The 27,886-nt window shown below is 47.6% G+C and overlaps 1 protein-coding gene across 1 annotated transcript; it reads left to right on the top strand.

Moving 5' to 3' along the window:
- LOC135509911 (cullin-3-like) lies at window positions 1-26,330 on the top strand. Its single transcript, XM_064930741.1, has 16 exons — window positions 1-273; window positions 3,111-3,308; window positions 5,382-5,495; window positions 8,053-8,213; window positions 8,753-8,867; window positions 10,215-10,443; window positions 11,816-11,961; window positions 14,048-14,224; window positions 15,279-15,449; window positions 15,848-15,955; window positions 21,263-21,387; window positions 21,482-21,578; window positions 22,363-22,497; window positions 23,183-23,369; window positions 23,748-23,893; window positions 25,741-26,330. Exons 1-16 carry the CDS (start codon window positions 214-216, stop codon window positions 25,870-25,872), a joined length of 2,301 nt encoding a protein of 766 aa, XP_064786813.1. The 5' UTR covers window positions 1-213; the 3' UTR covers window positions 25,873-26,330.
- Window positions 26,331-27,886: the final 1,556 nt, after the last annotated feature.

Raw genomic sequence — 27,886 nt, 5'->3', positions numbered from 1 at the left:
ATTGCTCTGTAGAAGCTTGTCCGCCATCACTGCAAGGAGAAGCTAGGCAAAAATTGGGAGAAGAGGAGTGACAACAACAGCGCAGAGAGACGGACCCAAGCCCAAGGGGAAGGTCGAGGGGGATCTTTACCACTTTCCATTTGCAGGCATCCCTGTTGCAGCCTAAAATAGTATTTCATGATAACGTAGAGAAGACGGACGTACTAACTAATCATGTCCAACCTCAAAGGCGGCGTCAAGAAGGACACCAAGATGAGGATAAGAGCCTTTCCTGTAAGTATTGGCCGGGTACGCTGAGACGCGAGCACCGGGGATGTCATTTGCTAAAGACGGGCCTGGCTAGTTAGCTAAACTAGATACTTTGAAAATGTCACTGTCAGCTAACAACAACTAGCTAGCTAGTGTGCTAGCTAGCTTTGATTCGGTAAGTGTCTGTTATTTGTGCAGTGCACATTGGAAAATATCCACTAGATAACTGTTCGTTAGTTAACTTGCGGTGTTGCTGACAAACTAGTTTCTAGCTAGGTCGTTTGCTAACTATATACATTGGCAGCCAGCTAACCTTTATTAGCTAGTTAGCAGAAACCTAGCTTGGTAACTAAGTAGTTACCTGGTTAACTACACTTTTAAGTCAACTATCTATCGTTAGCTAGTAAGCTACCGGCTAACATACTAACGTTATCTAGTTCCTTAGCTGTGTAGTAAACTGCCCACCCGTAAAAACTGCCTGTAGCGTAGGCCTAACTTACTAACTCAGAAAGGATATAACCAGAGTTTCTAAACTAATTTGTCAGTGTTTTTTGTTGTTGTTTTTACAAAAATGGTGTCGTGATTTGTAGATATTTAACATGGCAATATGTAGCCTGACTGTTGCAGAACTAGCTAAACATGTATACCGATTGCTGTACGTTAGTTAGATAACGTTAGTCTCTCGTTTTATGAGAGCAGCCCTACACTGTTGGATGTCAGACATTGGCTGTATGTGTGAAGGAATGACATTGCAGTCAGGGCCCTGGGCTTAGACAGAAATGTACTCTCTCGTCCCCTGAATATCTCGCACACACGCACAGTGTTACACTCTGACTGCTTGAATGCTGCAGGAATAACAGCAGTGGAATGGCCGTGCGAGTGCTTCTGTGACCACGCACTCAGTCTGTGCACCTGGACAGTAGCCAGGGTATGGGATATGCAGTTTTGTCTGCCTGCATACCTGCAGCAGCCCCACCTAATAATAACGGAGCATGAGAAGGGATAAGCTTTTCATCTTACACAACTACTTGCCCCCCAGTTTATTTGGCCCATGTTCCAAATGTAGGCCCACCAAAGTGACTTTCAGTGTAGTGTGCGTGTGTTTAAGGCCTATGTGTTTGCTTGCATCTCTGCATGCTTGGGCAGGCTTTAATTTAGACTGCCATGAAGAACTGGATTCTATTTAGGCAGTTTTCCCCTTTGCACATGTTGGTGCATCCTGTACCCCTCAGTTCAGTTGTTGGCCCTGATATAATAAAACAGATTATGTAATTACTTTGTGGAGGGGAGGCACTCAGTGTAGAATAATGACTTGTTGGCATGGCCCGCTCTCTCTCTCTGTCTCTCTCATTTTAAACTCTTAGGCTGAGTCAATCTCCCTCAATTACTCTTCATGTCAATGTGTGAGTTGAACATCCATCTCCGGCGGACAAACGGCCATGAAGTCAATCAAAGTTACAGGTTCCAGCCCTCTCCTTGCCTGTCTAATAGGTGTATGGTTGTGGCTGGAGTGCTAATATGCTCTCTGGTCAGGTGACTGGATCCCTGAGGTTTGAATGGCCAAAAGAATGGACATCTTGACAGGGTTTGATAGCTAGCTAAGCTGTTGTAATACTAATAAGCTACGGGCGAAAAGACTTGACTCATCTTGATGCCTCTGCTGTGCCCACATTAATTTTAATCAGAATCATATCTGTAGTTGATTAAAACAAATGTTACTGTCTGCATATTTTTTCCCCCTCACCTCATCTTGGAATTTTCCATTCTTCTGCACCTGCCTAGGGAAAGACAATATACTTTCCCACAACAAATTATCTCATTCATTAATGTGTTTATACAGACAGGCTAGCGTAACAACTCCTGGTTTGTTCACTTTGTTGTAGTTATAGACCCTATCTGCATTAATAATGTCAGATTATGATCATGTAGGCTAACGCAAGCAAATATATAATTTACTGCTATGTACACCCTACTCGTTCTACTATTGATAATTACCAATACTTCAAATATAAAAACACCTAGGCTTAGAACAACGTCATCCTATTTCTAACACACCGGAGGTGATGTGACCTGGACACGTCAGCCTCTGTTGATGACCATCGTCCTGCCCAAGAACTACATGTACTTTTGTTTTTAAGTGTCTTTGTGATGACCTGTATAATGAAAATCCTAACTGAAATAAATATATTATTGTTTTGTATTTGACTTATCGTGTGTTGTACCATCACAACCTACACAATAGTCCTAATACAGATGTTCTGACTACAATAAGCCTAGTCACTTGATTTCCTAATGCACCAACTCCTACCTTCTCTCTACCAATGAGAAACACAGACATCCCTAATAATAGGCCAATGGCGTTGTCTCTTTGTTTCAAATGTGTCGAGACAAGGTGTGTTTCAACCGCCATGATTGAGTCACTGTGAAGTCATAATTGTCTGTTTTTGTTTTTCATGTTATTGTCACTCAAGTTTTAGGCCCTAGCTGCACCTGTGGTTTATCAAAGAAAGCGCATAGAACATTTTTAAGTTAATGCTTCAAATCCTCACGCAAATCACAAAAATGCATACGAGGTGCAGGGCTTGTCGTCAATCATAGCCGTACCTAAACAACTGTTGAGACTGTATGAATCACTGTAAGATACGTATAAACTTGCATCGTTGTTCGAACCCGATAGCAACCTCTAATGAATTACCAACGTCTGTGCACTGCTGTCATATATCAATTGACAAAGATGTCATCTGTTCAGATTTGCAGAATGAGGAAACAATCCTTACTAAGAATGAACGGAAACAGGTGAAAAGGGTTGAACAGTTCCGTTGTCATTGTTTCTTCATTGTGTCCGATTTCTCACTCCCTAGATGACAATGGATGAGAAGTATGTCAACAACATCTGGGACCTTCTGAAGAACGCCATCCAGGAGATCCAGAGGAAGAACAACAGCGGGCTGAGCTTCGAGGAGCTCTACCGGAACGCCTACACAATGGTGCTGCACAAACACGGCGAGAAGCTCTACACGGGCCTGCGCGAGGTCGTCACCGAGCACCTCGTCAACAAAGTAAAGGACTGCGCCTCCCACAATGCATCACTGTTTATCTTCTACAAATAATTTCCCATAATACGCGGTGAAGGTGACCATCCCTCACATTGTAGTTAGGTTTTTATGGTCTTCAAGAGCAAAAGCATGTGTATGCATATGAAAATCGTAATAAGAGGCATCTGGTAGAAGTCAATTTAATCCGTAATCACTATCATTTTATATATCGTAAATGACCGTACCTTCATGAATTTGAGGATATAATCTTGAATCCCATTCAAAATAGTTTGACTGGCCTCCCGAGTGGCACAGTGGTCTAAGGCTGTGCCATCAGAGACTCTGGGTTCGAGCCCAGGCTCTGTCGCAGCCGGCCGCGACCGGGAGGTCCATGGGGCGACGCACAATTGTCCTAGCGTCGTCCGGGTTAGGGAGGGGTTGGCCGGTAGGGATGTCCTTGTCTCATCGCGCACTAGCGACTCCTGTGGCGGGCCGGGCGCAGTGCATGCTAACCAGGTACACAGTGTTTACTCCGAGACATTGGTGCGGCTGGCTTCCGGGTTGGATGCGCGCTGTGTTAAGACGCAGTGCGGCTTGGTTGGGTTGTGTTTCGGAAGACGCGCATGACTTTCAACCTTCGTCTCTCCCGAGCCGTACGGGAGTTGTAGCGATGAGATAAGATAGTAACTACTAACAACTGGACACCATGAAATTGGGGAGAAAAGGGGGTGAAATTCAACACAAAAAAAAGAAAATAAATAAATAATGACAAAATTGGGGGGAAATTAAAAAAATATTTTTAAATTAAAAAAAATACAAATTGTGAATAGGTGTTGACTTACACAGCGAATTAGGCCCAGGAGTTTCTCCTGGTCATGTGACCATGTGGTCAAGAGAAACTCCTGGCCTTCGCTGTAATGTTTACATTTACATTTAAGTCATTTAGCAGACGCTCTTATCCAGAGCGACTTACAAATTGGTGAATTCACACAATTTGATATGCAAAATCAGCAGAGAACCTGTGCACACACAACACAGTGCAATCCACTTTGCAAATTAAGTACACACGCAATGAAACAATCCCCCGTTCAGCTAAAATATAGATATACGGATGATAGAGCTACATAGCCTCCATGAAAACTCACCACACTCAAAACAGAACCAGACAGACAGACAAACTCTTATGATTGATGAGTATGGGAGCTGTAGCAGTCTATTCTGTCTGGGGACTAGGCTGATTCATATGAACCACCAGCTGGTCTGCACTGGATTTTAGTATTTGGCATCGCCTTCTCTCATGAATATAACATTTAGCATACAGCAGGCCAGATAGCTGGGGTCATAACCTATATGTCCACATGTTGTCCGTCTCCAGCTGTTCTAACACAGAGCCCTGGGTAGACGTTGCCCATAGGTACAGATCTAGGATCAGTTCATTCAAACTTACCCCATTAGGTTGGAAACTCCAAAAGATGGAGACACTGATCTCAAATGTCTTTGCCTTGGATCAGTGTCTACAGGCAACTTCAACATAGACAAAGCTATATCTTTACTAAGACTCTCAGTACTTATCTTATATCTTTACTAAGACTCTCAGTACTTATCTTATATCTTTACTAAGACTCTCAGTACTTATCTTATATCTTTACTAAGACTCTCAGTACTTATCTTATATCTTTACTAAGACTCTCAGTACTTATCTTATATCTTTACTAAGACTTATCTTATATCTTTACTAAGACTACTTATCTTATGTCTTTACTAAGACTCTCTGTACTTATCTTATATCTTTACTAAGACTCTCGGTACTTATCTTATATCTTTACTAAGACTCTCGGTACTTATCTTATATCTTTACTAAGACTCTCGGTACTTATCTTATATCTTTACTAAGACTCTCGGTACTTATCTTATATCTTTACTAAGACTCTCAGTACTTATCTTATGTCTTTACTAAGACTCTCGGTACTTATCTTATGTCTTTACTAAGACTTTACTAAGACTCTCAGTACTTATCTTATATCTTTACTAAGACTCTCAGTACTTATCTTATATCTTTACTAAGACTCTCAGTACTTATCTTATGTCTTTCCGCAGGTACGGGAAGATGTCCTAAACTCGTTAAACAATAACTTTCTGCAGACATTGAATCAAGCTTGGAACGACCACCAGACAGCCATGGTGATGATCAGAGACATCCTGATGTACATGGTAGGTGGACTGCTTTAGGTCTAGTTCACGTGTCAAACTCATTCCACGGCGGGCCGAGTGTCTGCAGGTTTTCGCCCCTCCCTTGTACTTGATTGATGAATTAAGGTCACTAACTAGTAAAGAAACTCCCCTCACCTGGGTCTTAATTGAAAGTTTGACACTCCTGTTCTAGTGTGTAATATGGTTATTGATGGAAGAACAACAGTTTTGTTGTTACACTGAATTGGAAGTGTCCAGTCCATGTCGACCATGTCAAGAAGCACAACGACTGTCTGTATACCAGGGATATGCTGGAAAATAAGCCGAATTTACATGAATCTGCAGAATTCCCAAACCCCGGTCCTGAAGGATTCTCCAGATGTCCTTTTAACCCCAGACAGGACTAATCAGTAGTATTGCTTCTCCAGAAAGTTGTGGAGTTTTGTCTCCAGTGGCTTCCCTAAAGTGTAAATAATAGTTTCCTTGTATGAAAGAATGGCCCTGGCAGACTCTCCTCAACGACACGTCATGGAAGGGGTTGGGCGGGCCAGCCTTCTAGTTGCTGTTTTCCCTGTTTTCCCTGGGCAGACTCTCCTCAACGACACGTCATGGAAGGGGTTGGGCGGGCCAGCCTTCTAGTTGCTGTTTTCCCTGGGCAGACTCTCCTCAACGACGTGTCATGGAAGGGGTTGGGCGGGCCAGCCTTCTAGTTGCTGTTTTCCCTGGGAAGACTTTCCCTGTCATGGAAGGGGTTGGGCAGACTCTCCCTCAACGACGACACGTCATGGAAGGGGTTGGGCGGGCCAGCCTTCTAGTTGCTGTTTTCCCTGTTTTCCCTGGGAAGACTCTCCTCAACGACGTGTCATGGAAGGGGTTGGGCGGGCCAGCCTTCTAGTTGCTGTTTTCCCTGGGAAGACTCTCCTCAACGACGTGTCATGGAAGGGGTTGGGCGGGCCAGCCTTCTAGTTGCTGTTTTCCCTGTTTACCCTGGGAAGACTCTCCTCAACGACGTGTCATGGAAGGGGTTGGGCGGGCCAGCCTTCTAGTTGCTGTTTTCCCTGTTTACCCTGGGCAGACTCTCCTCAACGACGTGTCATGGAAGGGGTTGGGCGGGCCAGCCTTCTAGTTGCTGTTTTCCCTGGGCAGACTCTCCTCAACGACACGTCATGGAAGGGGTTGGGCGGGCCAGCCTTCTAGTTGCTGTTTTCCCTGTTTACCCTGGGAAGACTCTCCTCAACGACGTGTCATGGAAGGGGTTGGGCGGGCCAGCCTTCTAGTTGCTGTTTTCCCTGTTTACCCTGGGAAGACTCTCCTCAACGACGTGTCATGGAAGGGGTTGGGCGGGCCAGCCTTCTAGTTGCTGTTTTCCCTGTTTACCCTGGGAAGACTCTCCTCACCGACACGTCATGGAAGGGGTTGGGCGGGCCAGCCTTCTAGTTGCTGTTTTCCCTGTTTACCCTGGGAAGACTCTCCTCAACGACACGTCATGGAAGGGGTTGGGCGGGCCAGCCTTCTAGTTGCTGTTTTCCCTGTTTACCCTGGGAAGACTCTCCTCAACGACGTGTCATGGAAGGGGTTGGGCGGGCCAGCCTTCTAGTTGCTGTTTTCCCTGGGCAGACTCTCCTCAACGACACGTCATGGAAGGGGTTGGGCGGGCCAGCCTTCTAGTTGCTGTTTTCCCTGTTTACCCTGGGAAGACTCTCCTCAACGACACGTCATGGAAGGTGTTGGGCGGGCCAGCCTTCTAGTTGCTGTTTTCCCTGGGAAGACTCTCCTCAACGACGTGTCATGGAAGGTTTTGGGCGGGCCAGCCTTCTAGTTGCTGTTTGCCCTGGGCAGAACAAAGAACTTCTGTTTTATTTCTCCAGTTTTTTGGGCAACTAGTGATAACTCTGCTTGATTTACTGTAACAGTAAGGCCAACTGTGTGCTGTATGAGGTGGGGGACAATCCAGTGACACAGCCGCTATGGAGACTGCAGAATTGTCTTGGGATTCTTTTGTTTTTCTCTCTCCTTCTCCCCCCTCCCCCCTTCTCAATTTAAAGGGCTCGATCTCTCTCTGTCCTCAATTCAATTCAAAGGGCTTTAGTGGCATGGGAAACATGTGTTAACATTGCCAAAGCAAGTGACAAGGATAATAAACAGAATTGAAATAAACAATATAAAACGAACAGTAAAGAGTACGCTCACAAAAGGAAGTTTGACCTTTCCCTGCATCCTGGGTCTCCAGTTAGTTGCCTGGCCTGCTAAGTGTTAGGTGCAGAAATGGGAAGATGATGTAGTGTTATTTTGGTAATAAAAACATCTAATCCCAGAACTGAGATTTCAGACATGTCTTTTGTGTCTGCCTTAGTAGGCTATAGATTAGTATTGGTGAGTGTAACCAAGTACCAAGGACACCAGCCTATCAGGTATCATATGGCTTTTCAGAGTCCTCCCCCTTACCCGTTCCTGAATTTTTAATTTGAGTAAACTCTTAACTGTGCAAAGAATTTTCTCTTCGGAGAACAATGTATTCAAATGGGTTTTATTCTAACTTACCGGCCGCTCTAACGCGCTGTTCTCCCCTTGGCTCCAGGACCGGGTGTACGTGCAGCAGAACAACGTGGAGAACGTCTACAACCTGGGCCTGATCATCTTCAGAGACCAGGTGGTGCGTTACGGCTGCATCCGAGACCACCTGCGACAGACCCTGCTGGACATGATCGCACGGGAGAGGAAAGGAGAGGTGGTGGACAGGTAAGGACTGTTCTGGGATCTGTCTCACAAAATAAAGACCTGTATCTATTCCGTGTCTTGAGTATTAGTGCTGATCTGGGATCAGTTTTGCCTTTCCGATCATGATGACTGACTTGCTTTGTGTATACAGTCCCAGCTACTGTTGATCAGATAGTGGGTATTTGGTGAGGCTGGTGCATAAGTCATATCCTAGGGGATAATGGCTATCTGTGATGTGAGGTTTAAGCCCCTGAAACCACTCCATCTTTCTCCTTGGGTGTTTTTTTAAAAATGTTTGCCTATGATAATGGAGGTAGCACATCCTATTCACAGAGAACTGACCTTTCAACTTGGGAGATTAACTACTACATTAAAACCTAACTCATCACTACTCTGGCAAATAGGTTTTACTCAATGTTACTTTGTTTTAAGGAGTTTGTTTTAAGGAGTCATAAAACTATAAATCCTATCATGGTTTTTCTCTTTAAAGAGCGAAATCCCCCCTCAAAAATCTAGATCATATGTTTATTCTGTGTGTGTGTGTGTGTGTGTGTGCACAGGGGAGCGATCAGGAACGCCTGTCAGATGCTGATGATTCTGGGTCTGGAGGGTAGGTCTGTGTACGAGGAAGACTTTGAGTCCCCCTTCTTAGAAATGTCTGCAGAATTCTTCCAGGTGGGTTGGGCAACATTTTACACACACTTTTTTTTTTTTTTTTTTTTTTTTTTTTTTTTTTTGTCCAGTCATTGTGACTGCTGAGATTTGTTTTATGATGTTGGCATGGATGCTAAAACCACAAAAACACGCAACCAAGCTATTACAAAACGTTAAGCTGCATTTAGTCAGTGGAGCTTCTCTCTATCCTCATCTAACCCCATATAGCAACATTCCAACATAGGTGACCTCTTGGTTTGTGGTCATCCAAATCCTGTTCATGAGTCGAAGCCCATCAGTTCGTCATTTTGTGCTCCTCAACAATTGTCCACACTAATAAAATGCTTTTTATTTTTCAGTTTTAGATCAATTTGTATTGCCCTATAAACCTCTTCCAAATTCCACTTTGTTCTGTATCTGAAATACCTCTATCTCACATCAAACCGTACCCTGTCCTACCCCCCCTCCTCCTCAAACCGTACCCTGTCCTACCCCCTCGAACCGTACCCTGTCCTCCCCCTCCTCCTCCTCGAACCGTACCCTGTCCTACCCCCTCCTCCTCGAACCGTACCCTGTCCTACCCCCCTCCTCCTCCCCCTCGATCCGTACCCTGTCCTACCCCCTCCCGTCCTCAAACCCTCCTCGATCCGTACCCTGTCCTACCCCCGTCCTCCCTCAAACCGTCCTACCCTGTCCTACCCCCCCCTCCTCCTCCTCGAACCGTACCCTGTCCTACCCTCCTCGAACCGTACCCTGTCCTACCCTCCTCGAACCGTACCCTGTCCTACCCTCCTCGAACCGTACCCTGTCCTACCCTCCTCAAACCGTACCCTGTCCTACCCCCTCTCCTCCTCGAACCGTACCCTGTCCTACCCCCCTCCTCCTCAAACCGTACCCTGTCCTACCCCCTCCCTCCTCGAACCGTACCCTGTCCTAAACCGTACCCTGTCCTACCCCCCTCCTCCTCGAACCGTAACCCCCCTTCCTCCTCGAACCGTACCCTGTCCTACCCTCCTCCTCGAACCGTACCCTGTCCTACCGTACCCTGTCCTACCCCCTCCTCCTCGAACCGTACCCTGTCCTACCCCCCTCCTCCTCGATCCGTACCCTGTCCTACCCTCCTCGATCCGTACCCTGTCCTACCCTCCTCGATCCGTACCCTGTCCTACCCTCCTCGATCCGTACCCTGTCCTCCCTCCTCGATCCGTAAACCCTCCTCGATCCGTACCCTGTCCTACCCCCCTCCTCCTCAAACCGTACCCTGTCCTACCCCCCCCCTCCTCAAACCGTACCCTGTCCTACCCTCCTCAAACCGTACCCTGTCCTACCCCCCCTCCTCCTCAAACCGTACCCTGTCCTACCCCTCAGATGGAGAGCCAGAAGTTCCTAGCGGAGAACAGTGCCAGTGTGTACATCAAGAAGGTGGAGGCCAGGATCAACGAGGAGATAGAGCGGGTGCTGCACTGCCTGGACAAGTCCACAGAGGAGCCCATCGTCAAGGTGGTGGAACGGGAGCTCATCTCCAAACACATGAAGACCATCGTGGAGATGGAGAATTCCGGCCTGGTTCACATGCTCAAGAACGGCAAGACAGAAGGTGAACGTGGAAAACAGGCTTGTTTTACAGGCAACGGATTAAGACTGAATTGAGTTATAATCAAGACTAATGAGAACTTGTGTGTTTAATTATATCTGGAGACCTGGGCTCTTTTTTTTTTTTTCCCTCTCTCTCAAAAAGCACCCGAGTATGAGTGCTGAACACATCATCCTGTCCATAGAATCTTTTTCACTGTGGTCTAAAAGAGGAAAACGTCATCCTAGATCAGCGTTCCCGTTCTTGCCCGGACATAGGCATGTTATCCAGGGTTAATCAATGATTCTCCAAACCTAGCGATTGTCTTCTATCCAGTCTTATTTTTTTGACTGTCCACACTCATATCAGATTTGCACATTCCCACTGATGTAGCCTCTGAAGTAGCACACAGATGTAACGCTCATTTCCTGTCACTGTTACATAACATTTTCGGGGGGTGGTTGATAACGGCAAGTCATGTGCGCACGAACAAAAATCAATTATAGATCATACAAATGAGGCCACATATTGGAGCATCAGAACTGCGTTAGGATTGAGGTCCACACGTATATGGACATGGAATGAACCTTCAGGCAAAAGATCATATTCAATATATGACTCGTTGTTGCTGTTCATACATTAGGAAAAATATCAGATTGGGATCAGATATGGAAATAATTGGCAAAAGATCTGAATGGGTTGCTTATGTAACCGTAGCCAATTAGGCACAATCTACCGGACACCCAAAGCTGATTCGTGAAACTACTGGAGACAAGTGAAACGGGGAGAAATAAAATCTCTGCACACTTCCAGTCAGATCCACATTTATTTTAATTATAGCTGAGCTTTTGGTCAGTCGACCAATCGGAGCATATCTCCACAAACAATAGTGGGGTAGAAGGCCACACAGAGAGCCAGAGATAATTAAAACACGTGTGTTAGTCTGAAGTACCCAAAAGGGCCACTAGATGTCATACTATCAGACAGGGATACAAATACTAGATCGTACAAGACCTATTATAGATGAGTTGACTGAATCAAACCCTCGTGTTCATGATTTTTAAATCGGAGAGACAAATAATTTAACTCTGTCACTCATGTATTTACTGGTTCACGTCAGTTCACTTTCTTTTACCAGAATTTGCTTCAAGAGCATTTCCTGAGCTCTGCATTTACCTCACAGATTAACTCTGAAACCAGACACGCAGAAATACAGACAAGACAGAGCCAGTGAATCTTTGACATCTAAACCAATGTCAAGTTCTGACTGTAGATCTGTGTATTGGTTTGAACTTCCTTCATAACTCATCTATTCTCCATTTTCCATTCCCCCCCCTCTTCCTCTCCCCCCTCTTCCTCTCTCCCCCCCTCTTCCTCTCCTTCTCTTGCGCTCCAGACCTTGGCTGTATGTACAAGCTGTTCAGCCGTGTGCCTAACGGTCTGAAGACCATGTGTGAGTGTATGAGCTCCTACCTGAGGGAGCAGGGCAAGGCTCTGGTGTCAGAGGAGGGAGAGGGCAAGAACCCTGTCGACTACATCCAGGTATGCTGGGCCTAACCTCAAATCAAAGATTGTCTGTTATCGACATGTTCTGAGAATAAAAATGTCAATCAGGGCACAGATTAATTCCTGACCAGAAAGAACTCAAATCTGAAGCGTGTTTAAAATAGTAACATTGGTAACTACCCCAATAAGCGTTGAAGCTAAGGTTCCAGCCCACTCTTTTTAGGGAGTATTTTTTGGTTCACTACGGCAACAGCTTCCAGGAACAACACAATATGTACATCTTACAGTTATTCCGAAAATAAGCAAAAGGAATAAAAAACTATGTATATAACTGCCAAGTGCTACAGTATTTGGAATTTCAGTACAGAAGAAAAATAATTGTTTACGACAATACCAATTATCTTTTTAGGGCATCCCCAAGAGTTAGTGGGGCAAAAAAGTATTTAGTCAGCCACCAATTGTGCAACTTCTCCCACTTAAAAAGATGAGAGGCCCGTAAGTTCATCATAGGTATACTTCAACGAAGACAGACAAAATGAGAAAAAAAAATCCAGAAAATCACATTGTAGGATTTTTAATTTATGTATTTGCAAATTATGGTGGAAAATAAGTATTTGGTCACCTACAAACAAGCAAGATTTCTGGCTCTCACAGACCTGTAACTTCTTCTTTAAGAGGCTCGCTCCTCTGTCCTCCACTCGTTACCTGTATTAATGGCACCTGTTTGAACTTTTTATCAGTATAAAAGACACCTGTCCACAACCTCAAACAGTCACACTCCAAACTCCACTATGGCCAAGACCAAAGAGCTGTCAAAGGACACCAGAAACAAAATTGTAGACTTGCACCAGGCTGGGAAGACTGAATCTGCAATAGGTAAGCAGCTTGGTTTGAATAAATCAACTGTGGGAGCAATTATTAGGAAATGCAAGACATACAAGACCACTGATAATCTCTCTGGATCTGGGGCTCCACGCAAGATCTCACCCCGTGGGGTCAAACAAAAATCCCAGAACCACACGGGGGGACCTAGTGAAAGACCTGCAGAGAGCTGGGACAAAATTAACAAAGCCTACCATCAGTAACACACTACGCCGCCAGGGACTCAAATCCTGCAGTGCCAGACGTATCCCCCTGCTTAAGCCAGTACATGTCCAGGCCCGTCTGAAGTTTGCTAGAGAGCATTTGGATGATCCAGAAGAAGATTGGGAGAATGTCATATGGTCAGATGAAACCAAAATAGAACTTTTTGGTAAAAACTCAACTCGTGTTTGGAGGACAAGGAATGCTGAGTTGCATCCAAAGAACACCATACCTGCTGTGAAGCATGGGGGTGGAAACATCATGCTTTGGGGCTGTTTTTCTGCAAAGGGACCAGGACGACTGATCCGTGTAAAGGAAAGAATGAATGGGGCCATGTATCGTGAGATTTTGAGTGAAAACCTCCCATCAGCAAGGGCATTGAAGATGAAACATGGCTGGGTCTTTCAACATGACAATGATCCCAAACACACCGCCCGGGCAACGAAGGAGTGGCTTCGTAAGAAGCATTTCAAGGTCCTGGAGTGGCCTAGCCAGTCTCCAGATCTCAACCCCATAGAAAATCTTTGGAGGGAGTTGAAAGTCCGTGTTGCCCAGCAACATCCCCAAAACATCACTGCTCTAGAGGAGATCTGCATGGAGGAATGGGCAAAAATACCAGCAACAGTGTGTGAAAACCTTGTGAAGACTTACAGAAAACGTTTGATCTCTGTCATTGCCAACAAAGGGTATATAACAAAGTATTGAGAAACTTTTTTGTTATTGACCAAATACTTATTTTCCACCATAATTTGAAAATACATTCATTAAAATCCTACAATGGGATTTTCTGGATTTTTTTTTTTCTCATTTTGTCTGTCATAGTTGAAGTGTACCAATGGTGAAAATTACAGGCCTCTCTCATCTTTTTAAGTGGGAGAACTTGCACAATTGGTGGCTGACTAAATACTTTTTTTGCCCCACTGTAACACGTAAACCACTTGCAATCTCCATAGTGTTTGTGTGTTATTACTTATTGTAAAGTGTGCTGTGATTTTAAATTCCTTTTAAATAAAGTTGGATTTGATTCTCTGTCCTATAGGGCCTGTTGGACCTGAAGACGCGGTTTGACCGTTTCCTTCTGGAGTCGTTCAACAACGACCGGCTCTTCAAGCAGACCATCGCCGGAGACTTTGAGTACTTCCTCAACCTCAACTCCCGCTCCCCAGAGTACCTCTCCCTCTTCATCGACGACAAGCTCAAGAAGGGAGTCAAAGGGGTACGTCAGTGTTCAACCTGCTAAATGTTATATTGCTACACTTCAATGGACTAATGTCATGTAGTACCCGACCTTCCATACCTACCCTACCTTCCCTACCTACCCTACCTTCCATACCTACTCTACCTTCCATACATACCCTACCTTCCATACCTACCGACCCTACCTTCCATACCTACCGACCCTACCTTCCATACATACCGTCCATACCTTCCATACATACCGTCTCTACCTACCCTACCTTCCATACATACCGTCCCTACCTTCCATACATACCGTCCCTACCTACCCTACCGTCCCTACCTACCCTACCTTCCATACCTACCCTACCTTCCATACCTACCTACCTTACCGTCCCTACCTTCCATACCTACCTACCGTCCCTACCTACCTTCCATACCTACCTACCTTCCAATCCTTACCATATCTACCCTACCTACCCAACCGTCGATACCTACCGTCGATACCTACCTTACCATCCATACCTACCCTACCTTCCATACCTACCCTACCTTCTATACCTACCCTACCTTCTATACCTACCCTACCTTCTATACCTACCCTACCTTCCATATCTACCCTACCTTCCATCCCTACCCTACCTACCTTCTTCCATTCCTTACCATCCACACCTACCTACCCTACCTTCCATACCTACCTACCCTACCTTCCATACCTAGCCTACTGTCCACACCTACCCTACCTTCCATTCCTTACCATACTTACCCTACCTCCCGTACCTACCCTACCTCCCGTACCTACCCTACCTCCCGCACCTACCCCACCTTCCATATCTTCCGTACCTACCCCACCTTCCGTAACTACCCCACCTTCCGTACCTACCCCACCTTCCATACCTTCCGTACCTACCCCACCTTCCATATCTTCCGTACCTACCCCACCTTCCGTACCTACCCCACCTTCCGTACCTACCCCACCTTCCATACCTTCCATAGTGCACTAGTTCTGGACAGGACCACAGCATAAAAATACGCTTTTATTTAAGGAAAACTATTCAAACCAATATCCTAACTCTGTCTGTTTGGGTCTCCAGCTGACAGAACAGGAGGTGGAGTCCATCCTGGACAAGGCCATGGTTCTTTTCCGGTTCATGCAGGAGAAGGATGTGTTTGAGAGGTACTACAAACAGCACTTGGCCCGGAGGCTGCTCACCAACAAGAGTGTCTCCGACGACTCTGAAAAGAACATGATCTCTAAGCTAAAGGTGAGGAGATGAACGAGTCTGCTGTCAATTACACATTGACATTTCATACCCAATATATTACTAATTCATTTGATTTTAATTAGACTATTACTTTATTGGTATTAATAATCAGGAATTTGGGATGTTCTTGACTATCTTACATCTCTAAGCATTAGAATGGACTGGTAGTTGTTTGACCTGGTTTTCCATATTCTGCTGGTCTCAACCCTGAACATGTGTCTCGCTGTGCTGTGTGACTCGCTGTGCTGTGTGACTCGCTGTGCTGTGTGACTCGCTGTGCTGTGTGACTCGCTGTGCTGTGTGACTCGCTGTGCTGTGTGACTCGCTGTGCTGTGTGACTCGCTGTGCTGTGTGACTCGATGTGCTGTGTGAATCGCTGTGCTGTCTTCTCTGTGTAGACGGAGTGTGGCTGTCAGTTCACCTCTAAACTGGAAGGGATGTTCAGAGACATGAGCATCTCCAACACCACCATGGACGAGTTCAGACAACACCTACAGTCCACGGGGGTAAGACTGTTATACCTCCACACACACCCCTAACAGTCCACGGGGGTAAGACTGTTATACCTCCACACACACCCCTAACAGTCCACGGGGGTAAGACTGTTATACCTCCACACACACACACACCCCTAACAGTCCACATTGTCTCCACACACACACACACCCCTAACAGTCCACATTGTCTCCACACACACCCCTAACAGTCCACATTGTCTCCACACACACCCCTAACAGTCCACATTGTCTCCACACACACACCCCTAACAGTCCACATTGTCTCCACACACACACACCCCTAACAGTCCACATTGTCTCCACACACACACACCTAACAGTCCACATTGTCTCCACACACACACACCTAACAGTCCACATTGTCTCCACACACACACACCTAACAGTCCACATTGTCTCCACACACACACACCCCTAACAGTCCACATTGTCTCCACACACACACACCCCTAACAGTCCACATTGTCTCCACACACACACACCCCTAACAGTCCACATTGTCTCCACACACACACACCCCTAACAGTCCACATTGTCTCCACACACACACCCCTAACAGTCCACATTGTCTCCACACACACACCCCTAACAGTCCACATTGTCTCCACACACACACCCATAACAGTCCACATTGTCTCCACACACACACACACCCCTAACAGTCCACATTGTCTCCACACACACACCCCTAACAGTCCACATTGTCTCCACACACACACACCCCTAACAGTCCACATTGTCTCCACACACACACACCCCTAACAGTCCACATTGTCTCCACACACCCCTAACAGTCCACATTGTCTCCACACACACACCCCTAACAGTCCACATTGTCTCCACACACACACACACACCCCTAACAGTCCACATTGTCTCCACACACACACACACACCCCTAACTGTCCACATTGTCTCCACACACACACCAGCAGCATTCCACCCTGCATACCACTGCTGGCTTGCTTCTGAAGCTAAGCAGGGTTGATCCTGGTTGGTCCCTGGATGGGAGACCAGATGCTGCTGGAAGTGGTGTTGGATGGTCAGTAGGAGGCACTCGATCCTCTGGTCTAAAACAAATCCCATGCCCCCACACTGCCCTGTGTAGGGTGCCGTCTTTCGGATGGGACGTTAAATGGGTGTCCTGACTCTCTGAGGTCATTAAAGCTCCCATGGCACTTATCGTAAGAGTAGGGGTGTTAACCCCAGTGTCCTTGCTAAATTCCCAATCTGGCCCTCAAACCATCACGGTCACCTAATAAACCCCAGTTTACAATTGTCTCATTCATCCCCCTCCTCTCCCCTGTAACTATTCCCCAGGTTGTTGCTGTAAATGAGAACGTGTTCTCAGTCAACTTACCTGGTAAAATAACAGATCAATACAAATAAACAAACACAGCCCCCCGACAGTCCACATTGTCGTCCCCCCCTAACAGTCCACATTGTCGTCCCCCCTAACAGTCCACATTGTCACCCCCCCTACAGTCCACATTGTCCCCCCCACCCCTAACGGTCTACATTGTCACCCCCTAAAGTCTACATTGTCACCCCCCCCCTAAAGTCCACATTGTCACCCCCCCCCTACAGCCCACATTGTCACCCCCCCCCTACAGCCCACATTGTCACCCCCCCCTACAGTCTACATTGTCCCCCACCTACGGTCTACATTGTCACCCCCCACTAAAGTCTACATTGTCACCCCCCCCTAAAGTCCACATTGTCCCCCCTACAGTCCACATTGTCACCCCCCTAAAGTCTACATTGTCACCCCCCTAAAGTCTACATTGTCGCCCCCCTACAGTCCACATTGTCGCCCCCCCCTACAGTCCACATTGTCATCCCCCCTACAGTCCACATTGTCACCCCCCTACAGTCCACATTGTCACCCCCCTACAGTCCACATTGTCACCCCCCCCCTACAGTCCACATTGTCACCCCCCTAACAGTCCACATTGTCTCCCTGCCCCCCCTACAGTCCACATTGTCTCCCCCCCCTACTGTCCACATTGTCGCCCCCCTTACAGTCCACATTGTCGCCCTTCCCCCCTTAACAGTCCACATTGTCAGCCCCCCTTAACAGTCCACATTGTCGCCCCGCCCCCTTAACAGTCCACATTGTCGCCCTTCCCCCCCTTAACAGTCCACATTGTCTTCCCCAACCCCTTAACAGTCCACATTGTCTCCCTTCCCCCTTAACAGTCCACATTGCCGCCCCCCTTAACAGTCCACATTGTCGCCCTTCCCCCCCTTAACAGTCCACATTGTCTCCCTTCCCCCCCCTTAACAGTCCACATTGTCACCCTTCCCCCCCTTAACAGTCCACATTGTCACCCTTCCCCCCTTAACAGTCCACATTGTCTCCCTTCCCCCCTTAACAGTCCACATTGTCTCCCTTCCCCCCCCTTAACAGTCCACATTGTCGCCCTCCCCCTTAACAGTCCACATTGTCGCCACCCCCTTAACAGTCCACATTGTCGCCCCACCCCCTTAACAGTCCACATTGTCTCCCTTCCCCCCCTTAACAGTCCACATTGTCGCCCTTCCCCCCTTAACAGTCCACATTGTTGCCCTCCCCCCCCCTTAACAGTCCACATTGCCGCCCTCCCCCCTTAACAGTCCACATTGTCGCCCTTCCCCCTACAGTCCACATTGTCGCCCTCCCCCTTAACAGTCCACATTGTCGCCCTTCCCCCCCCTTAACAGTCCACATTGTCGCCCCGCCCCCTTAACAGTCCACATTGTCGCCCTTCCCCCCTTAACAGTCCACATTGTCGCCCCCCCCTTAACAGTCCACATTGTCGCCCCCCCTTAACAGTCCACATTGTCGCCCTTCCCCCCCTTAACAGTCCACATTGTTGCCCTCCCCCTTAACGGTGTCCTGACAGTCCACATTGCCGCCCCCCCCCCTTAACAGTCCACATTGTCGCCCTTCCCCCTACAGTCCACATTGTCGCCCTCCCCCCTTAACAGTCCACATTGTCAAACCAGCCCCCCAGTTAACAGTCCACATTGTCGCCATTTCCCCCCTTAACAGTCCACATTGTCGCCCCCTTAACAGTCCACATTGTCACCCTTCCCCCCCTTAACAGTCCACATTGTCGCCCTTCCCCCCTTAACAGTCCACATTGTCGCCCTTCCCCCCTTAACAGTCCACATTGTTGCCCCGCCCCCTTAACAGTCCACATTGTTGCCCCGCCCCTACAGTCCACATTGTCGCCCCCCCTACAGTCCACATTGTCGCCCTTCCCCCCCTTAACAGTCCACATTGTCGCCCTTCCCCCCCTTAACAGTCCACATTGTCGCCCTTCCCCCCTTAACAGTCCACATTGTCGCCCTTCCCCCCCTTAACAGTCCACATTGTCGCCCTTCCCCCCCCCCCTTAACAGTCCACATTGTCGCCCTTCCCCCCCTTAACAGTCCACATTGTCGCCCTTCCCCCCCTTAACAGTCCACATTGTCGCCCTTCCCCCCCCCCCTTAACAGTCCACATTGTCGCCCTCCCCCCCCCCTAACAGTCCACATTGTCGCCCTTCCCCCCCTTAACAGTCCACATTGTCGCCCTTCCCCCCCTTAACAGTCCACATTGTCGCCCCTTCCCCCCCTTAACAGTCCACATTGTCGCCCTTCCCCCCCTTAACAGTCCACATTGTCGCCCTTCCCCCCTTAACAGTCCACATTGTCGCCACTTCCCCCCCTTAACAGTCCACATTGTCGCCCTTCCCCCCCTTAACAGTCCACATTGTCGCCCTTCCCCCTTAACAGTCCACATTGTCGCCCTTCCCCCCCTTAACAGTCCACATTGTCGCCCTTCCCCCCCTTAACAGTCCACATTGTCGCCCTTCCCCCCTACAGTCCACATTGTCGCCCCCCCCCTTAACAGTCCACATTGTCGCCCCCCCCTTAACAGTCCACATTGTCGCCCTTCCCCCTTAACAGTCCACATTGTCGCCCTCCCCCCCTTAACAGTCCACATTGTCGCCCTTCCCCCCCTTAACAGTCCACATTGTCACCCCCCCAGTCCACATTGTCACCCCCCTACAGTCCACATTGTCGCCCCCCCCTACAGTCCACATTGTCGCCCTTCCCCCCCTTAACAGTCCACATTGTCGCCCCCCTCCCCCCCTTAACAGTCCACATTGTCGCCCTCCCCCCCTTAACAGTCCACATTGTCGCCCTTCCCCCCCTTAACAGTCCACATTGTCGCCCTTCCCCCCTTAACAGTCCACATTGTCGCCCCCCCTTAACAGTCCACATTGTCGCCCTTCCCCCCCTTAACAGTCCACATTGTCGCCCTCCCCCCCTTAACAGTCCACATTGTCGCCCTTCCCCCCCTTAACAGTCCACATTGTCGCCCTTCCCCCTTAACAGTCCACATTGTCGCCCTTCCCCCCCCTAACAGTCCACATTGTCACCCCCCTACAGTCCACATTGTCGCCCCCTACAGTCCACATTGTCGCCCTTCCCCCCTTAACAGTCCACATTGTCGCCCTTCCCCCCCTTAACAGTCCACATTGTCGCCCCCCCCTTAACAGTCCACATTGTCGCCCTTCCCCCTTAACAGTCCACATTGTCACCCCCCCCCACATTAACAGTCCACATTGTCGCCCCCCTCCCCCCCCCCCTTAACAGTCCACATTGTCGCCCCCCCCCCTTAACAGTCCACATTGTCGCCCCCCCCCTTCCCCCTTAACAGTCCACATTGTCGCCCCCCCCTTAACAGTCCACATTGTCGCCCTTCCCCCTTAACAGTCCACATTGTCGCCCCGCCCCCTTAACAGTCCACATTGTCGCCCCGCCCCCTTAACAGTCCACATTGTCGCCCTTCCCCCCCCCTTAACAGTCCACATTGTCGCCCCTTCCCCCCCCCTTAACAGTCCACATTGTCGCCCTTCCCCCTTAACAGTCCACATTGTCGCCCTTCCCCCCTTAACAGTCCACATTGTCGCCCTTCCCCCCCCTTAACAGTCCACATTGTCGCCCTTCCCCGCCCCCCTTAACAGTCCACATTGTCGCCCTTCCCCCCCCCTTAACAGTCCACATTGTCGCCCTTCCCCCCCCCTTAACAGTCCACATTGTCGCCCTTCCCCAACCCCTTAACAGTCCACATTGTCGCCCTCCCCCTTAACAGTCCACATTGTCGCCCTTCCCCCCCCTTAACAGTCCACATTGTCGCCACTTATTTCCATCAAATGAAAAACTGGCATTGCCCTAACATGTCTTGTTTCTGTGTTCTAAACCCTGGACTCCTGTGTGTCTTGGTTCTCCTTTTCATGTTGTGACTGCCGTTTCTCCCAGCTGTCTCTAGGGGGCGTCGACCTCACAGTAAGAGTACTCACCACTGGCTATTGGCCCACACAGTCGGCCACGCCCAAATGCACCATCCCCCCCTCCCCGAGACACGCCTTCGAGGTCTTCAGAAGGTACCAGCCACGCTCTGAGCCTCATCGATGGATCTGTTATCTATTACATGTGTCTTCCACGGTGCAGTAAATTTAATATATATTCTTCTGTTAGGTTCTACTTGGCCAAACACAGTGGCAGACAGTTGACCCTCCAGCACCACATGGGCTCAGCTGACCTCAACGCTACCTTCCACGGCCCCATCAAGAAGGTAAAGGTTTCCTGTCGACAATAAGGCATGGGGGGGGGGTCTACTCAGAAATATGTGAACTGTAGCTTTCCTGTTGTATGTTAATGCTGTTTTACATTTCTCTCTCCACTCTCCCTTCTCTTAACCCTTCTCCATCTCTTTCTACCTGTACCTCTGGTCACTCTGTCTCAATTCAAGGGCCTTTATTGGCATGGGAAACACATGTTAACATTGCCAAATTAAGTCAAATAGATCATTAACAAAAGTGACAACTAAAATGTACAGTAAACATTACACTCACAGAAGTTCCAAAAGAATAAAGACATTTCAAATGTCATATTATGTATATATACAGTGTTGTAACGATGTGCAAATAGTTAAAGTACAGAAGGGAAAATAAATCAACATATATACAGGTTGTATTTACAATGGGGTTTGTTCTTCACTTCTTTTCTCGTGGCAACAGGTCACACATCTTGCTGCTGTGATGGCACACTGTGGTATTTCACCCAGTAGATATGGGAGTTTATCAAAATTGTTGTTTTTTAAAAATTATTTGTGGATCTGTGTAATCTGAGGGAAATATGTGTCTCTAATATGGTCATACATTTGGCAGGAGGTTAGGAAGTGCAGCTCAGTTTCCACCTCATTTTGTGGGCAGTGTGCACATAGCCTGTCTTCTCTTGAGAGCCAGGTCTGCCTTCGGCGGCCTTTCTCAATAGCAAGGCTATGCTCACAGAGTCTGTACATAGTCAAAGCTTTCCTTAAAGTTTGGGTCAGTCACAGTCTCTCTCCGTCCCTCCAGGAGGATGGTTCGGAGGTGGGAGTGGGAGGAGCCCAGGTGACGGGCTCTAACACCAGGAAGCACATACTGCAGGTCTCCACCTTCCAGATGACCATCCTCATACTCTTCAACAACAGAGAAAAGTCCACGTTTGAGGTAAGAGCCAGATACAGGTCAGTCTCCATCACATCAAAGTGTTAGAATTCACAGATAAAGATGGCAAGCTGAAAAAAAACTAATCATCTTTCCTCCTCCTCCACTCCCTCTGCTCCCCTTCCTCTTCCATTCCCTCTGCTCCTCCTTTACCCTCTCCTCCACTCCCTCTGCTCCTCCTTTACCCTCTCTTCCACTCCCTCTGCTCCCCTTCCTCTTCCATTCCCTCTGCTCCTCCTTTACCCTCTCCTCCACTCCCTCTGCTCCTCCTTTACCCTCTCCTCCACTCCCTCTGCTCCTCCTTTACCCTCTCTTCCACTCCCTCTGCTCCTCCTTTACCCTCTCCTCCACTCCCTCTGCTCCTCCTTTACCCTCTCCTCCACTCCCTCTGCTCCTCCTTTACCCTCTCTTCCACTCCCTCTGCTCCTCCTTTACCCTCTCCTCCACTCCCTCTGCTCCTCCTTTACCCTCTCCTCCACTCCCTCTGCTCCTCCTTTACCCTCTCCTCCACTCCCTCTGCTCCTCCTTTACCCTCTCCTCCACTCCCTCTGCTCCTCCTTTACCCTCTCCTCCACTCCCTCTGCTCCTCCTTTACCCTCTCCTCCACTCCCTCTGCTCCTCCTTTACCCTCTCCTCCACTCCCTCTGCTCCTCCTTTACCCTCTCTTCCACTCCCGTCCCCACTGTAGGAGATCCAGCAGGAGACAGACATCCCGGAGAGGGAGCTGGTGCGAGCGCTGCAGTCGCTGGCCTGCGGGAAGCCCACCCAGCGCGTCCTCACCAAGGAGCCCAAGTCCAAGGAGATTGAGAACGGCCACGTGTTTACAGTCAACGATCAGTTTACCTCCAAGCTGCACAGAGTCAAAATACAGACGGGTGAGTGTGTCTGTCTGTTATTCTAAATGATAAAAGGACCCATATCACAGTGGTCTTCTGGTCTGGGGAGCTACAGGCTTAGGGGGTCATCTTCCAACTATTGCTCATTTAACATCTAACATGTTGACTTTAGCCTGATGACCTGAGATGTGTTCAGCAGGACGCGCAGATAGCGATATGCTACTTAGTACAAACATGCTTCTCTGACATGTCGTGTTTTGCAAAACAATTGGCTCTATTTGTGGTATTTCTATCTGCAACGTTCAGCTACTGAACGTGGCCTTGTGCTGAGGTTGCGGCCCCAGCCCCCTCCGCCGAGGTTGCCAGCCCTCCCTCCGCCGTGCTAAGGTTGCTGTCTCTCTCTCTCCCTCCCTCCAGTGGCTGCTAAGCAAGGCGAGTCGGACCCAGAGCGGAAGGAGACGCGGCAGAAGGTGGACGACGACAGGAAGCATGAGATCGAGGCGGCCATCGTCCGCATCATGAAGTCCAGAAAGAGGATGCAGCACAACGTCCTGGTAGCAGAGGTGGGTGAGGCCTTAACGTCCCGGTAGAGTAGGCCTTAACGTCCCGGTAGAGTAGGCCTTAACGTCCCGGTAGAGTAGGCCTTAACGTCCCGGTAGAGTAGGCCTTAACGTCCCGGTAGAGTAGGCCTTAACGTCCCGGTAGAGTAGGCCTCGGCGTCCCGGTAGAGTAGGCCTCGGCGTCCCGGTAGAGTAGGCCTCGGCGTCCCGGTAGAGTAGGCCTCGGCGTCCCGGTAGAGGAGGCCTCGGCGTCCCGGTAGAGTAGGCCTCGGCGTCCCGGTAGAGTAGGCCTCGGCGTCCCGGTAGAGTAGGCCTCGGCGTCCCGGTAGAGTAGGCCTTAACGTCCCGGTAGAGTAGGCCTCGGCGTCCCGGTAGAGTAGGCCTCGGCGTCCCGGTAGAGTAGGCCTCGGCGTCCCGGTAGAGTAGGCCTCGGCGTCCCGGTAGAGTAGGCCTCGGCGTCCCGGTAGGTAGAGAAGAAGAAGAGGAAAAGTAGAGAAAATAAACACTTTTATGAAATGAGAAGCTCCTTCTCTCGTGCGTCATCAGTTTAATGACGTTTACAGGGGTGGATCCCAAAATACATCTGTGGAGTGACAAAAACAAGTTGGTTGTGCAAGACATTTTCTAGGTAAAACCTTGAGGCATATTGTTTTACCACGTCTGTATGCTTTTCTCCTTCAGACAAAACAAACACTGATTCAAAGGGGGTGAGGCAGACTCCAAACCTCTTCCAATAAAGACTGGTAGTATACACGTGACTCTTCTCCATGAAAGGTGGCTGTAGAGGAGGGGAGGAGCCTCTTCCTACTAACCAATTGATATTCATCTACTAGACCACTTATCAGTTTCTGGGGTTACTGTGGACAGAGGAGAAAGGGTGTAGGACGGACCTTTGCCCTAGACTAAAGAATAACTAGCTCAATGGGAGAATTTCCATTGAATCTGTTTAGGGAAACCGGCCCATGGGGTCTGGAGAGAACTCTCTGCCTTGATCTCCACCTGCTGTACTGCCCTGAACTTGGTTTATTTCACAGGGACAACACACATTGTCCAATATTTCAGACTAAAAGGCGCTGTGTGGCCAATCTGTTGTCTGCATTGGCCGTGCAGCAGTAAGGGTGATAGGGCCACTGCAGAAGTCAGGGCATTTGTACTTCTCAGAGCAGTGCAGAGCTGTTGTCAAGGAAGTGAGTGTTTATACAGGACCGCCCTCACCTTCCATCAATCAATCATGTCAATGCGTAGTTTTACGGAGCACTCTGCGTTGTTTTGAAATGTGCAAGGTGCACGACGATGCGGTATGGAGCTCAATTTGGCCTCTGCATGCTTCCGGGAGCGCCGCAACGCCCTCCATATGGAAACACCGACCACATTTTCGGATCAAAAGCATAAATTGTCTCTGAGCAAAGCTGGTAGATAGATATGTTGTCCATTCAGTCCCTCGTCACAGCATGTGTAGGGTTGGTGTGCAGCCAGGTTTGGAAGATAGTTTTTATTATTATAATCTGCATCCCTAGATCATTTCTGAGTCAATTTGGTTGAATATAAGATTTTGTTTTCAATTTTTATTTTTACATGGAAATGTTTATCCCTACAGTATTTCAGTGAGTACTTTGAGGTAACTTTGGCAACATGAGTACCGGCAATCATCTCTGTGCTATTCTTTCACCTATCATGTTATGGTTTTTAATGAAAATACACTTCCCCAGAACTTGGATATTTCGGGACATAAAATTTCAGTACAGGACATTAACACATGATATATCGAGGACATTTTCAGCACAGTCTCTTGAACCAGAGAAATGATAGTGTAGTGTCTAATAGTGTTATTGTATTGCCTTTCTCCCCAGGTCACCCAGCAGCTGAGGGCCCGGTTCCTCCCCAGCCCCGTGGTCATTAAGAAGCGCATTGAAGGACTCATAGAGAGAGAATATTTGGCACGGACGCCTGAGGACCGCAAAGTCTACACCTACGTTGCATAAGAGGAGAGGAGCATTGTGGGAGAGGAGAAATGGATTGAGGGGAGGTTTTTTTGGAGGGGGAGTGTTGTGCGCATGGACTGGGAAGTTCCTTTTTAAAAGATAAATGCTGGGAAGCTGACTCCTCCCTTTACAAAAATGACAAAAACCAGAAGTAAATGGCAAAAAAAATAATACAAAAAAAAAAAATCCATGAAGTGTTGTAGATTTTTTTTTTTTATCAGGCCAACTACTATTACTCTTGCTCCCTGTGAGAATTTCAACATGGATGGATTCCAGCTTTTCACCGTTTTACCCTTGTAGAGATCGACCTTAAAAGAATCCCTTGGGAAAGATGTGAATGCACCACTTTTTTTTTTTTTTTTTTGGTTTTCAATACTGTATAAAAATGAGAATGAATTATTAAAAACAAAACAGCAAATGTGGATTGCTAACAAAAATAAAATAAAAAATATTGAATATTGAGGTTTTATTTCTTAAAACCAACAATTATTTAATGCTGATCCTTCAGGCTAACACTAGCTATAAAATCATTGAATTCAAGTGTGTGCGTCATGAGTTTCAGACAGGGATATACTCAATCTGTGTTTAAGTTCTTTATTACCAATGAAAGACAATGAGTGCAGGTTAGAGATACTAGAAGCTAGAATCCTTAGTTGCTACAACTATTTTTTTTAAACTTATTTTTACCCATTCAATCTTAAAGAACACGTTTCAAATTCCTCATGAGCTCAGTTCAGCTGTTGTGTCCCGTTTTGTAAACAAAAACATGGTTAAAAATGTTGATATCCTGGATGGTCAGTCCTTGCATCTATAAGCTCTGTCTGAATGAGTGGCTACATTTTTTTTCAGTGTATATAAGTTATTTTTACATTGACGTCATTTAGCAGACGCTCTAATCCAGAGCGGTTTACAGGAGCAATTAGGGTTAAATGACTGTATCAAGGGCACGTCAATAGATTCTTCAGCCATGCAACAGCCTAATCAACTCTATATAAAGGAGATGTGTCACGCTGCATGAGGCAAAAGGGTGGTCACACCAGATACTAACTGGTATTTTAAAGGTATCTTTGACCAACAGATGCATATCTGTATTCCCAGTCATGTGAAACCCATAGATTAGGGCCTAATTCATTGATTTCAATTGACTGATTTCCTTATGAACTGTAACTCAGTAAAATCTTTTACATTGTTGCATGTTGCCTTTATATTTTTGTTCAGCCTTAGAGCCAAATCATTTCAGCTAGTATTAGAATTGGTTCTTTAGGTAAGAAAGAGTTTATCAAATGGTTGTGTGTGTTTGGTTCCATTGGGGTCACAGCTTGAGACTGGAAAATACTAGCTTATGTTGATATGGTGCGGCTGGGTCACACAATAACAGTCTTAAGCAACTTTTGACATTCGTATGCGATGAATACAATCTTATAGTGTGTTGTACATAACTACTGTAGCCAAGCACCTCCAAGCAAGGTATCCCCACCATGTGAACCCTGTTCTCTACTTCTACCTAGACCATGGGTCCATCAAAGTGAGCTTTTGCAGACTGGAGGTCGTCAGGACGGAGCTTCTGGACCAGCATGCCCCCTGATGTAACTAATCTGGGGGAAAGAAGATGAGAACGGGGTCGTCAGTACATGGACATGCCAGAATGGACAAAAGAGTTGATGTTTTTATTGCAGAAACTACCATGACATAGCCCCAAGGAATATCCAGACCATTGGTTTGTTCTGTCTACTGTGCACGTGTCCACCACCCTTGGGTCCTAACTCTTCTGCAGTGGAATTTTTTATTACTTTTTTTTATTTCACCTTTATTTAACCAGGTAGGCTAGTTGAGAACACCTTTATTTAACCAGGTAGGCTAGTTGAGAACACCTTTATTTAACCAGGTAGGCCAGTTGAGAACACCTTTATTTAACCAGGTAGGCCAGGTAGGCCAGTGAGAACACCTTTATTTAACCAGGTAGGCCAGTTGAGAACACCTTTATTTAACCAGGTAGGCTAGTTGAGAACACCTT

This window comes from Oncorhynchus masou, chromosome 3 (genome assembly GCF_036934945.1).
Source record: "Oncorhynchus masou masou isolate Uvic2021 chromosome 3, UVic_Omas_1.1, whole genome shotgun sequence".
Lineage (NCBI taxonomy): Eukaryota > Metazoa > Chordata > Actinopteri > Salmoniformes > Salmonidae > Oncorhynchus > Oncorhynchus masou.
This window is presented reverse-complemented; position numbering and strand designations above follow the sequence as displayed.